The sequence below is a fragment of the Pelecanus crispus genome, chromosome Z, assembly GCF_030463565.1.
Source record: "Pelecanus crispus isolate bPelCri1 chromosome Z, bPelCri1.pri, whole genome shotgun sequence".
In the NCBI taxonomy this organism is placed as follows: domain Eukaryota; kingdom Metazoa; phylum Chordata; class Aves; order Pelecaniformes; family Pelecanidae; genus Pelecanus; species Pelecanus crispus.
The window spans coordinates 21252705-21265312 of NC_134676.1; the positions used below are offsets into that span (position 1 = coordinate 21252705).

At 45.2% G+C, this 12608-nt stretch overlaps 1 protein-coding gene across 1 annotated transcript in view; it reads left to right on the forward strand.

The window, feature by feature from the left end:
* Positions 1 to 626: 626 nt before the first annotated feature.
* The window catches only part of MAP3K1 (mitogen-activated protein kinase kinase kinase 1), a 58714-nt gene continuing 46732 nt past the window's right edge, over positions 627 to 12608 (forward strand). Inside the window, exon 1 of the mRNA XM_075726120.1 lies at positions 627 to 1111. Coding sequence (XP_075582235.1) covers positions 642 to 1111 — 470 coding nt within the window. The 5' untranslated portion in view covers positions 627 to 641. The remainder of the gene's footprint in view (positions 1112 to 12608) is intronic.

The window sequence follows — 12608 nt, forward strand, 5'->3', positions numbered from 1 at the left end:
ACGCGGTGCTGCGAGTTGGGGCGCGGCGCCGCCCGGAGCCGGCCCGACTTTGGGGAAGGGCTTCCCCGCGCCTCAGCTCCTCACAGGGCGGTGGCTGGCCCGCACCGCGGCCTCCCGCCCCGGGGCCGCCGGAGCCCCCGCCGCCCCCGCCGCTCTCCCACACGTGGGCAGAGCCGCGTGGGGGTGGGGACGCCCTCCCCGCCCGGCGCCTCCGCCGGCTCCCGGGCGCGGCGCGGCGCGGCGCGGCCCGGCCCGGCCCGGCCCGGCCCCTCCGTCGGCGGGCGGGCGGGCCCAGGCCAGCCCCTGCCCCTGCCCCTGCCCCTGCCCCTGACTAGCGGGCGCGGGGCGCGGGGCGCGGCGCGCGGCGGCGGGCGCCGCTCCCTCCAACCGCCAACACCTGCGCGGGGGCGGGCGGGGCGGGGCGCCGCTCGGCCCTGCCCCGCTGCACCTACAGGCGGCCGCCCCGCCCCACGCCGCCCGCCGCCACCAATCCGCACCCGCCTCCCGCCCCCTCCGTACGCCGTTTGCGCAGGCAGCGCTGTTTCCGCAGCGGGTCGGAGTGCTGGCTCCCCCCCCCCCCCCCCCGCTTCCCCCCCCCCCCGCCCCAATCCTCGGGAGCCCGATGTGACCCGCCAGAGAAAATGGCGGCGGCGGCGGGGAATCGCACCTCGTCGTCGGGATTATCCTCGGGCAGCGGCGCGGAGGCGGCCGCCGCCGCCGCCGCCGCCTGCGGGAGCCTGAAGGGCGGCGCGGCCGCGGGGAGCGTCGCCGGGAGCGGCGGGGGGCTCCTGCGGGAGGCGGGCGGCGGCGGCGGCGGCTGCCGGGAGCAGCGCTGTGACTGGAGACGGAAGCAGCTGCGCAAAGTGCGGAGCGTGGAGCTGGACCGGCTGCCCGAGGCGCCCCTCTTCCTCGCCGCCGCCCCGGCCGCCGCCTCCTCCTGCTCGCCGGAGCCCCCCGAGACGCTGCTGCTCCACTACCTGCCCGGGCCGCCGCGCTCCAGCCCCGCCAGCCCGGCTGCCTCCCCCAGCCGCTGCGCCGAGCTCCTGGAGCCGCTGCCGGCGGGGACCGACCCCGCCGCGGAGCGGAGGATGGAGCCGTCCCCCCCGGCGAGGTGAGGGGGCGCGGGGTGGGGGTGGGGGTGGGGGGGGGTCGGGCAGGGCTCGGCCCCGGGCGGCGGCGGGTGACAGCGGCGGCGGGGCTTCTCCCGCGGGGCGGGCTCGGGGTGGGCTCCGGCGTCCCGTTCCCCGCCGCGGGCGCCCGGCCGCCGCCCGGCCGCGGGCCGGCGGCGGATGCGGGGGCGGCGGGAGCTGCTCCGCGGAGCGCGGGGCCGGGGCGCGGCGGGCAGCCCTGGCCCGCCGCCTTCCCCCGGGGCGCGGGGGGCACCTGGTGCCTGGGCGAGGGAGGGGTGCCCGCCGGGCCGGGCCGGGCCGGCCGCCTGCAGCTGTCAGCGGCGCCGGAGGAGCGGGTCGGGCTGCGCGGGAGCCGAGCGGCGGGGGGCGGCGTGCGGGTGTGCGGGGCCGCTTTTGTGTTCAGCTCCTGCCGGGGTCCCGAAGGGCTGTGAAGTGCGAGTTGGGGGTGGTGGCGGGGGCCGGGGCCGGAGCCGGAGGTGTCAGGCATCGGGTCTCGGTGCGAGCGGAGCCCGTCGGCTGTGCCCGCGGCTCTGCGGGGCCGGGGCAGGGGCAGGATGCAGGCGGCGGCTGTGCCGCTGCTGCGGGTGCTCACCGAGCACCTGACAGCGTCCTGCGCTGTCCTGGCAGGTTGCTGCACAAAACTGAGTTACTCCTTTTTTTTTAAAAAAAAAAAAAAAATAGGATTTCTCCGAAGTCTAATTCCAATTTGCAGTATCGTCATGTTGCAGAACTGATTTCTTTAATTCTTAGCAAGGGAGAAAAAAGGCTTTCGAACATAAATGCCCTCCCTCTTTTTCCAAGAGAAAGTAATTTTGTGGTGGTTTCGTCTAGGTGATACATTTCAGTGGTTCCATTTAGTTAGTGCCCTGGTGTTTGTAGCCCGTGCTTGCCTTCCATATGTATGATTTGGTAAGTCCATTTTCTTGAGGTTTTACAGAACTGCCTGTATTCTGCCTATTTGATATGTGTAGAAGTATTCAGGATGAAAGCAAACTCACGTCCATGGTTAAGCAGTTTAAGTACTTCAGAACACATTTCAGCTTTAACATGCACTTGCTAGGTCTAACTGGTGTGCGTGTGGGAAGGCAGTGCGATAGTGACAGTGTAGTTTTGACGTGAAGTTGACAATTTCATATGGATTTCTTGTAAAGTTTTATGTGATGTGGACTGTGTAGTTTAAGGACTTAGTGTTAACATCCAAGGACCTATTTTAATGCTGCCTTACAGTTTGTCTGGCTAATCATTTAAACATCGTAAGAAATCTAGTTTGAGTTTGGACGCATGACTTGTGTACTCTTTTCAGTTGTATCTTATGTCAGTTAAACCTCAAGGGATATTTTTAAAAGTTGACTTATCTTGGGACTACTGTAGTAAGAACTCTCTTCTAGACCAATGTCCTATTTATATGAATTCTCAGCAGTTCAGATGGAATATGGTCTATTTCTAGGGCAGTGTAAAAAAAAACCTGATATGGTGTGGTCGTAACAGATAAGAAATGCCTCTGTACTTACAGAAGGATTAATGGGAAATCTTAAGTGGTGTGGGGGGGAATAATGTATGAATTTTAGTGAGTAACTTGTCTTTTTGTGACTTGGCACCATCTTTGTCTCTATCAAGTAATGAAATTATAATGTACTGTATCTTGTGATATGATTGTAACCGGTTTCATGGCTTTCAAGAAAAATAAAGAATCAGTGTTGGAACACGTTTAAAACAACTCAGAGTTTTATGGTGATAGCAAGTGTGAGTTAGGCTCGATATTAGAGGTTCAGGAATCAATATATGTCGCATTGATGCTGAAACAGTGAGTCCATCCTTGCTAGTCAGTCCCACAGCAGCAATGACTGAGCAGCTGTGGAATTTCTTCCTTTCACATGGACAGTTTTGCTTGCTTTTAAGTACCTGCATTTGGACAACTCAGTGTTTTGAGTGTGTGTACGAGTTAAAAACCCTTCTCCTTAATGCTCTCTGACATTGGACTATGAATGTTAAGAAATCATAGAAAATACTAAGTGCCAGGTGCTTTTCTCTTTAGTATTTTAGTAAGACAGATTCCAAGTAGACTACCATAAGTACAGCTGAAAATACATGGCAACATTAATAGTGATTGTTCTTCAGAAATATCCTATAAATGCTCTTGTAGAGTATCACAGTAATTCTGTATGTCGTGTTACCAGTAAACAGATGCTAGACAAAGTACTACTTTGTCAGGCCGTATGAAGAATTTAAAACATCTCTCTGCCCTTATTGTAATATTAACTGACTTGTTCTAGTCGAAGGAGGGAGGTTAATTTGTATGTGAGTAACAGTGTGTTACACATTAAATTTGTGTGTGCAGCTGTTGCCCGGACATTTATTAAGAGGCAAACTCAAGGACATAATCAAAGTAATGTATTATGTGGAGGTTTTCTATTCTGTTTTTAAAAACAGTAGTTGTACTTTCCTGTAAGGATCTACTGCTAGTTAAAAGATACTGTGCATGCTCTGAAGTCCCCCTATCAATCTCTTTGGTATTACAGTTACTTTCTTTTTAAATAGAGTTTCTGTTTATGCTGGAAGACCTGCGTGAGGCTCAGAATGAAGCTGAGAAGGGAAATTGACTCTGTTGTTAAGTTCTAAATGTAAATATTACTTTCTTTCTTTAATCTCTCAAGCATTCTGCTTGTCAGGCAGTAGAGCAAATATCTTCACTGAAAGCTGTGAATGTTGTAAGCTATCTTTTTATATCACTGTAAGAGGAGGAGGGAGTTATTAGGGAATGCGGCTTCAACATAAAGCACTTCAGACCTCTTGTCCCACATCTATACTGACACTATATTAATTTGGTTTATATAAAAAGATCCAAACAGTGAGTTTGGTGATAACCATGGTATGATTTCTTGTAACTTGAGGGAAATCCATGAAGGCAAAACGCACTTCCTTTTCTGCAACCTTCACAATCTTCTTTTAAAACATTCAGACCCTTTAAGTGATGTTTATTGGTGTCTGAAATTGATGTAGGTTACTTATTACATCCCCAGGTACAGGATGAGTTATGCTGCCGTAACCATGTTTTTATAAAAATGGAAAGCAGGAAATGCTGCAGTTCATCTCCTCTGCATACAGTAACCATGTACTGTGTGACTTGCGTGAAAACTAAGTATTTGAATTTGAAAGCTCGATATGGCAGACTTGTCAGTCCAGCTGCAAGACAACCTTTGTAGGTATTTATACTGTATTTTCTGCAGTTGCTGTTTGATGCCTGCTAGAGACACTATGAAACTGAAGTTTTGACTATATGTACAAGTGTACTAGTAAACGCTCATCAGTTTTAGCTCTGCTTATCAATTTGTAGCACCTTTGATGACTTTGAAAGGAGGGCATGAATGCTTTAACAGAGTGCTGGACTGGACAGTGGGGTGGGAACAGAGGGAGAGCATGTACGGTGACAGCACAGTGTGGCCAAGGTTTGACTTGCTTTTTTTTTTTTTTTTTTAACTGAAATGATAACTTTCCCTGTTCGTGTTGTCAAAATGTAGCTAAGGTAAAAAATATAGCTTACTACTGACCTTGGCTATTCTTAGCTAAGGTAAAATGCAATTTTATGTGTTTTAACCAAGTCCATAATGCTGGATATTTTTAACTGGCTGCTTAAATAAGCCACCAGATTTTCTGCCTCCAGTTTGAGCTGGGTGCTGCTGTGAGAGAGAATTAATTTCCTCCTTCTGTGCTCTGTGGCTTGAGAGTACTTTTGGAAGAGGGTCACCCTCTCCCGCATCTGATTTTTATCACTCTTAGTTATTGCAAGTGGTAGAGTTCTGCTTAAATGGTCTGATCTGGTATGGCAGTTTCTTTGTTCCTATGCAAAGTAAATAGATTGTAACTAACTAATCTGGAGCTTTCTGTCTCATTGGATTTAGTGATGCTAAAGGTTCAGTCTCCACTGTCACTCAGTGGAGTCTAAGTACTGCTCAGTGTGATACCTGTGTGTAGGCATGTGCAATTGTGCCTTACCCAAAGGCTGAACATGAAGAATACAAGATTTGAAGATCAGTTCTCCCTTCTGTATGCTGGATTTGAACTTCACAAGATCTTCTGGTGTGCTAATGCATTTTGTTGTTGTTTGAAGTTGGAGTAAAGGTAACGGTGCAGCTGTGAAAGTTTATTGTGGTGCAGGAGAGGATGAGGCAGGAGTGGAAGCAAGCAGCTGGGGGTGGGGTGACTGTGGGAATGCTTCTGTTGGCTTTTGCTGGCTTCCAGTATTGGTGAAACTTGGCTTAAGCTTGTTTAAAATAGAAATTACACGTTGCCAGGTAGCTGTTCTTTAAACAAACTTGCAAAGCTAGTTTTCGGCAGCACTGGTGATAAGAGAATGGATCTGGTTTGAGTTCTGAGTTTCTAATGCTAATCTCAGTGTTCTCGGAAGATTCTCTGCAAAGACCCAAGGGTCGTCTTATTTTACTTTTTATCTCCTCTGCTCTCACTTAAAACTCTAGAATTACAGCTCGTTCTTTTGCTTGAGGCCTTTAAGAGGGCTACATTACTTGTCTCTAGGTGATAGGAGAACGTTGTTAAGTGGAAAGTTGCTTTCTGTTGCTTCCCTCCCTTCTTATCTTTACCCGGAGGCTGAGTGTGTTGCCCGCAGGATGCTTCCAATTTCCTGTCTCACCATCCTGCAGAACTGGAGAATCCTGCTAGGTGGTGAATAGTCTTGATTATTTTTTTCCTATAAGATATATTTGGGTTTTGGGTGGTTTTTGTTTGTTTCTTGCTTTGTGGGGTTTTTGGGGTTTGGTTAGGTTTTGTTTTTTTGTTGGGGTGTTTTTTGGAAGATCAGTTTTGTTGGATCTTGGCTGCAAAATGTCCTGAAAAAACAGCAGCTCTATTTACTTGATACTTAAGAGTAATTTGAAATTGGGAATGGTTTACCTTCTGTCTGGAAACTGATCAAATACTTTTCAAAGTGCCTTAATAAAAGCTGATAGAGCCATCATGCTCTCTGTTTTGCTCAGAAACATCCAATTTTTTTGATCGTGCTCAGCATCTAATGACTAAGGATTTTAAGGTGTTTTTTTCTTTTTCTTTAAACTTAGAATGTCATTGAGTATTCATGTTTCTCTGCTATGAGGTTAAACTGGAATTCAAGTCAGTCTACCTTTGTTTCACACTGTCTGCATATATATCTTTTGTGTCCCTGGAGTGTAAACTATTCACATCATTCATGGAAATATAATACTGTTTGTTCTCATCTCTCTTGTCCTAATATTGTAATTTGTAGTGGAATGGCTGCTAATATACTTATCACTCCGGGTGACTTCAAATCTTCCCTAGTATTTCTCATCACTAGATTTCACACTGCTGTTGATGCTGCAGCTGCTTGTAACTTACCCAGGGTCATTGTGGAAGGTGGGAGTAGAGTGCTGGAAAAATGAGTTTCATCTGCTAGACCGCACTGACATCTGACCACATCTAACATCTTGTTTTCTGAGTGCTTTTCCATCCTCCTCCTGAGCATCCGGTCATCTTGCTTTTGAACAAACTGAAATGAGTCTTTGCTCAGCTGTCAGCAATGATGATCAGGTCCCTTTGTGAGCTGGTAGTTAACCCTCAAAGGTACGCAACTAACACTTCTTGTTTTGGCCTACAGATATGCATTTCATTTCACTGGTTATTTCTCTCAAATACTTTTTACATCCTGAGGATTTTTTGTATGTCCTGTATAACTGTCATGCTTGTATCTTCAGGATTGTTCCTTTCAGATACTGAAAGGGCTTCGTGTAAATATTTTAAGTGTTGAAGGAAAAAATGTAATTTGTGGTAGTACCAAATTGAGACACAGTTTTTGTTTTTAAACAAATTGTCAGTGTTACCTCCCATTCTACTGCCAGTAAATGCCTGCAGAATTTTATTTTTGCAATTCTTTGTATTCTTTAAAAGGGAAGCTTTAAAGCTTAGTGGATAATAGGGTGTCCCCATTACCTTCAGGTAATATTTAACTGTTTTGCATCTGGAGCGGTATACAAAATGCAAATATCTGAAAAGTATGGTGAAACTTGCAGTGACCTTCAGTTTGCAGTTCATGTAGAGTTTATTAAGCTTGTCAGAGTAATACACTGTAGCAGGCAAGTGTTTGTTTATTATCATGGTTAAGACAGCATTCTAATTGCTTTGAATTATGACAGTACCTTAATGTCTGGTTGCTGATCATGTGTAGTCAGTGACAGTTTTCTCAGTTTATCAATATTTTACACTTCTTTCTTACTTTTTCCATGGTTTTAGACTGCAGAGTTGCCAGGTATCATACTAATGTTCCTTTCAATTTTTTTCTCTTGTTGCTAGTTTTAACTTTACCACCAGATATGTGATCAGTATCTTAAATGTTCCCATAAAATACATCTGAAATGTCTGTTATTTCACTAAAGTGAAAGCCTCTAGAGATGCCTAGCCTATGACTAAAGACTTGTTTGCATAATGTAAGAAAATATTGCAGTTGTGACTGGCATGGAAGCTCACTGAAACAGTGCTAATGTGTTCTTAAAAATTTGGAAAGGATCTCCCATATTAAGGATCTGTATTGCTTATTAATTTTGTTGAATTATTCATATAAATAGTACATAGGTGATGGCTCCTATAGCTGTGTAAATTTCTTAGCCAGTTCAGACTTGAAATGGAAATGTGAACAGCTGTTTAAGTGCAGTGGAGCTGGATAGAGTTTCTCTTAAAACTATATTAATATGCATAAGTTTATTTTTAAAAAGTTATTTCAGTAATATCTGCATATAGTTCCAGGAAATGAGCTCTTCTGTAAATATAGAACAGATATTAATTTGTTGGGTTTTTAACTGTAAGGTCTGCATTTAATGAACAGCTCAGTACAGTAGGTTTCTTGATCTCTGTAGGCACATTGGATCCCAGCCTGTAGGAAGTGCCAGGGCACTGGGGTTTCTGTTAGGTTTTCCATGGTAAGCGTGGAAACTAGTTCTTCTATACTGCCCAGCAAACGCAGCCAAGGCTTTGCAGTGCTTCCGCTGCAGTGGTGGCTGCTGGCTTCTGGCAAGGTCACTGTACCCAGCAGAAGTAGCCTTCTCTTTGAACCTCCAAGGTTAGGGTCAGAATCTCCTTCACAGGGTATGTTCTGCTCCACACAGACTAGTTCACACCTTCAGACATCTTCCTAAAATTAACAGAGAGTTCCAGTTTCATCCTGACAAGAATTTATTCTGAGTTGCAACTGCATATTTCTTCTCCCTCCCAGAGGCTCTTGGGAGGAAGAACAGGGGTACATGGGGAGGAGGTCTTAAGGACATGTAGATTGTTCTCTGTATTTGTTTTAAGCCAGTATTACAGGAAGAGGGAGGAGAAGGAGCTCCCCCCCTACCCCGCCTTGTGTAAGAAGGAATCAAATGAAACTCCTTAAGCCATGCAGATCTCTGGCACAGAGCAATGCACATAGTCTTCAGGGTTGCCATTTTAGAAGTGCACTGTGCCAAGCTGATAAAAGATTGATGACTGATCTGATCGTTTCTCTCACTGTGAAGATTGACTTGCAGACTGACACTCAGACTGCCTTTTTTGTGGGAAGAAGGCACGTAATCCCCATCGGGGATCTAACTAATAAAATATTTTGGGTTAAACTAAGATGTCCTCCATCTGTGAAAAGTTGTAAGGTGCTTTCATGTGAAGATGTGTTCAGTGTTGTAAACCAACATACAACGATACCTTCAGCAAGCTGAGTGAGGGGAAATATTAACAATTGGCAAAGTGTTTGCCTTAGGTGGCACAGGGCAATTTAGAATTGCTGCAGTGGGTTACGGTGGTGTAATGCCTGACCATTGCTTTTGACTCCTGCTGCAGGTCATCATGTCTCCATTCAAAATGGTTACTGTTGTCACTCATTTCAGCTATACTGTTGATAGTGAAGGATTCAATTCTTAAAAAGAAAACTTCCTTGTATAGGTACTTCAAAGCCGGATGGGTCCAAGTGACTCTCTTCTGAATGAAAAACATGGGGGAAAGGGTTAGAAAACAGCAGATCAGTAAAATAAACAAATGTGAAGTGTTTCCTTAGGTACTCATCATTTGTACCTGTGTGCTCATCATTTCAGCCTGAAAGAATTTCTCAGGCCAAGCTTTTTTTCTATCCATGAAAGAAGAGAAGTCAGGGTTTGCAGACTGCGCTCCTGTGCTCTACTACAAATTCTGTTTCTTTTCTGCAGTGGAGGCTGGACTTCCCTTTCTGAAGGGGCGGGGAGGGGGGGGAAGTTGTTGGAAAGCTCTGAGCTGAAAGTTGCCCTATGAGATGTCCATGAGAAAGGTCTTGTTGACATCTCATTCAAATGTTTACTGTCTGTACCAAATACATCACTGTCAGTAACATTCCTTGGCTGTTGCTCTTGGGATAGTCTATATAAATTTACTAAACACATCAAAAACCTTTGTGGAAACTCTGGCATTTCTCAGAAGAGTACTGTCTTTAACCAAGTCTTTCCCCTATTTTCTCTAATTAATGATACTAAACTAATGAAACTGTTTAATGGTTGTCTTTCTAAACTCATTTGGAGTATAATTGTGCTTGGTCCTGCAATTGTTATTTACATTGGCAATTTTGAAGTATAGATTAGCTCTTTAGAAAGTTATGTGTACCTATGGTAAGAGGAACAGCGCTGCCGTATCTTCAGTTTTGTCTTTTAAGCATGTGGTTAAGTTCCAGCATGTTCAGGTACAATGGTAAACCATCTTGTCTTGGTAAATATGCTGAAGTATATAATTCCTGTTAGTACCTCAGCAGATAATGAGTACACTCTACTGTTTGCTTGTTCTGACCTGCTCTGAGCCGCATATTTGTGGCAATATTTTACAGTTCTGCCACTAGTGAGGATGCCCAGCAAAGCCATGTGGGGAAGGACAATTGCTTTGGCATTTTGAAATCGGCTATGTATGAATTACATTCCTGTATTTTAAAATTGACTGCAAATGGGAATATAGGTCCAGTGCCAGGGCAGGCTGCTTGTAGAGCCTGGGAATCAAGACTGCAGGGGAGAGCACAGCCAGAACTTTTAGGCTTTTGGCTTCCTTTCAGCCCACAGGGTGGACTGCTGAGGAGCTAGCAAGGGAAACTAGTAGGAAATCTGCCACCTTCTACTGTGTAGACAAAGTTCCATAGGACCTTCGTCAAAACGGGTCTCTGACTTTTTCTGAATTGACAAATAATTTTTTTTTAAGTATTTCTTTCCAGGCAACAGCTTAGCTGTATGCGTAAGTATTTCCACTGTCTTTAAAGTACTCACATGTGCGTAAGTATTTGAGACCTAAATAACTGGGACTTAAGCAAAAATACAGGTTTTAATCTTGTGAGTGAGCATCTAGTAAAACCTTTACACAGTGGTGGAGTCCTATAGGCTTTATTCACAAAGAATACTAATTCTTTGTGAGCAAGTGTTCACTTCTTATGTGTCTATCCCATTTGTGGTATTGGTGCCTTATGCTGAAATAAAGCAAGATTTATCACTGAGTAGGTGAAGCTTCTCTGATCTGGGTTTCGTTCAAAATATGAATCCCAATTCAGAGGAAGAGCAGGACCTGAATTACTGCTATGCCCACCTTGGGGTTACATGTCACTCTTACAGGGTTCTGAGTGAAGCTTCTCTGCTTGTCAACTCTATCAAGCTACTGGCAGCAGGGCGGTGCTAGCATAAACCCTCTTCTGCTCAGAATGACTAAGTAAGTGCTGTGCATCTTGCAGCTCTTGCCTGCATGAAACTTGGTATGGCACTCGAGGTTAGGGAGGGGGACCATCTCTGATGCTTCAGGCAGCAGGTGCCTGTGGAACTTGGGGAAAAAGAAGGATGTAAGATCTGGTAGTGCAGTATGTGTTACAAACTGCAAGACCTCCTGGTTCTGACAGAATCTCCCCATATAAATGTGTGTTTCAATTTACATATGTTTAGCATTCTTAGATTGCTTCTGCCTAGGCCATGCTGATAGTGTTTTGGTACATGCTGATTTGTGAAATATGTTTCTATCATGATCAAAACCCTGATTCAAAGGATATAGCAGTGAAAGTTGTCAAAAGTAAGAGTACAATTGTTTTTCCTTTTTTCCTTGGGTTTTTTTTTTTTTTCTTTAATATATCTAGGACCTTTTTAACTCTAAACAGCTACACTTAAGGAGCCATAAGATCTTGAAAAAAATACTCAGTTTGCTTGTTCTGGCTTACCGGGAAACAATTGAGCTCTGTTCCAGTTAAGGTTTGTCAGGGAAAGACTACTGAACAAATTTACCTTCTCCAGTTACCATTGGTACAAAACATACATTAAATTTTTCTGATCGTAGAGCCAAAAGAGCTACACATCTCTCTGATTTGCACAACTAGTAAGTAAGTAAACTGGATTGGAACAAAGCCAAAAAATAGATGGAGGACTGATTTATGCAATTGCAGCATTTCCAGATCTGTGAAACATCATCTGTGCAAAAGAGCTCTACGAGTTATACTACTTGGGACCAGCTGTGCTCTGTCTCACCTCTGTGGGCAGAACACAGCTTGTGTTGTGGGAGCTGATACCTTAAGAAGGACAGGCTCCTTTTTCAATTAAGTATTTTCAGTTAATCTCTGGGAGAGAAGACACCGTTGCCTCCGGATTTCAAAATTTCTTGTGCAGCAAATGTGACGACAAATAAATTTGCTATTTGGTAGATGCACAAAGCAGGCCTAAGGATTTTGCCCTAAAGAAACTTTTAAAACTGTTTGTTTAGCTTGAAACTACAAATAATGAGTGCATAAGCATAAATGCAGTCAGTTTTCATTGTGGTTTGGGCAAGGTTTTTGCATTTTTCAGTAACAGTCAGTCTATCCAATCTTTCCTCAGGTTTCTTTACGATCTGTTTTGGAAAATAAAAAATACTATGTAGAACTTGCTCTTCTCCCCCCTGCCCCCTGCCCCACAAGTTCATTTCAGACAACCATCTTACTTTCTCTTCTGAAGGCCCAATGTCTGCTTCATTGCATTTCTGAGTCTTATTGTGACAAGGTCTGCATTTTGATACCTAAAAGGAAATGGGAAATAAGACAATATGGGTCTAGCACTGTTACTCCCTTTCCATGTTCAAATAAATAGCATGTTTTTATAACTGGGAGGGGATGAAGCTGGCTCTCACAAGGGAAGTGGTTAGTGTAGCTGGTTCTTACCATGGCGACTTTTGATAAGGATTTGTTGGGTTACTGTATACTTATTTGCAGCCACTAAAATAATCTATAATTACTGGATTTAAAATGTTTAACTCATTCAGTTTGACTACATTAGTCCTTCAGAAGCTGCGAATAGGCAGTCAGGGTATAAGAACTGAGAACTGTGCTATTTTGTATTCATACAGCAGCTTGCTTCTAACTTTGTCTAGATGCATGGCTGGCTGGCTAATGCTTAATCCAGACATGCTAAGCAACTAGATGGGAAGGCTGTCTTCTGAAAGTGTTGACCTTCCCTGTCTGCAGTGTTCAGAGAG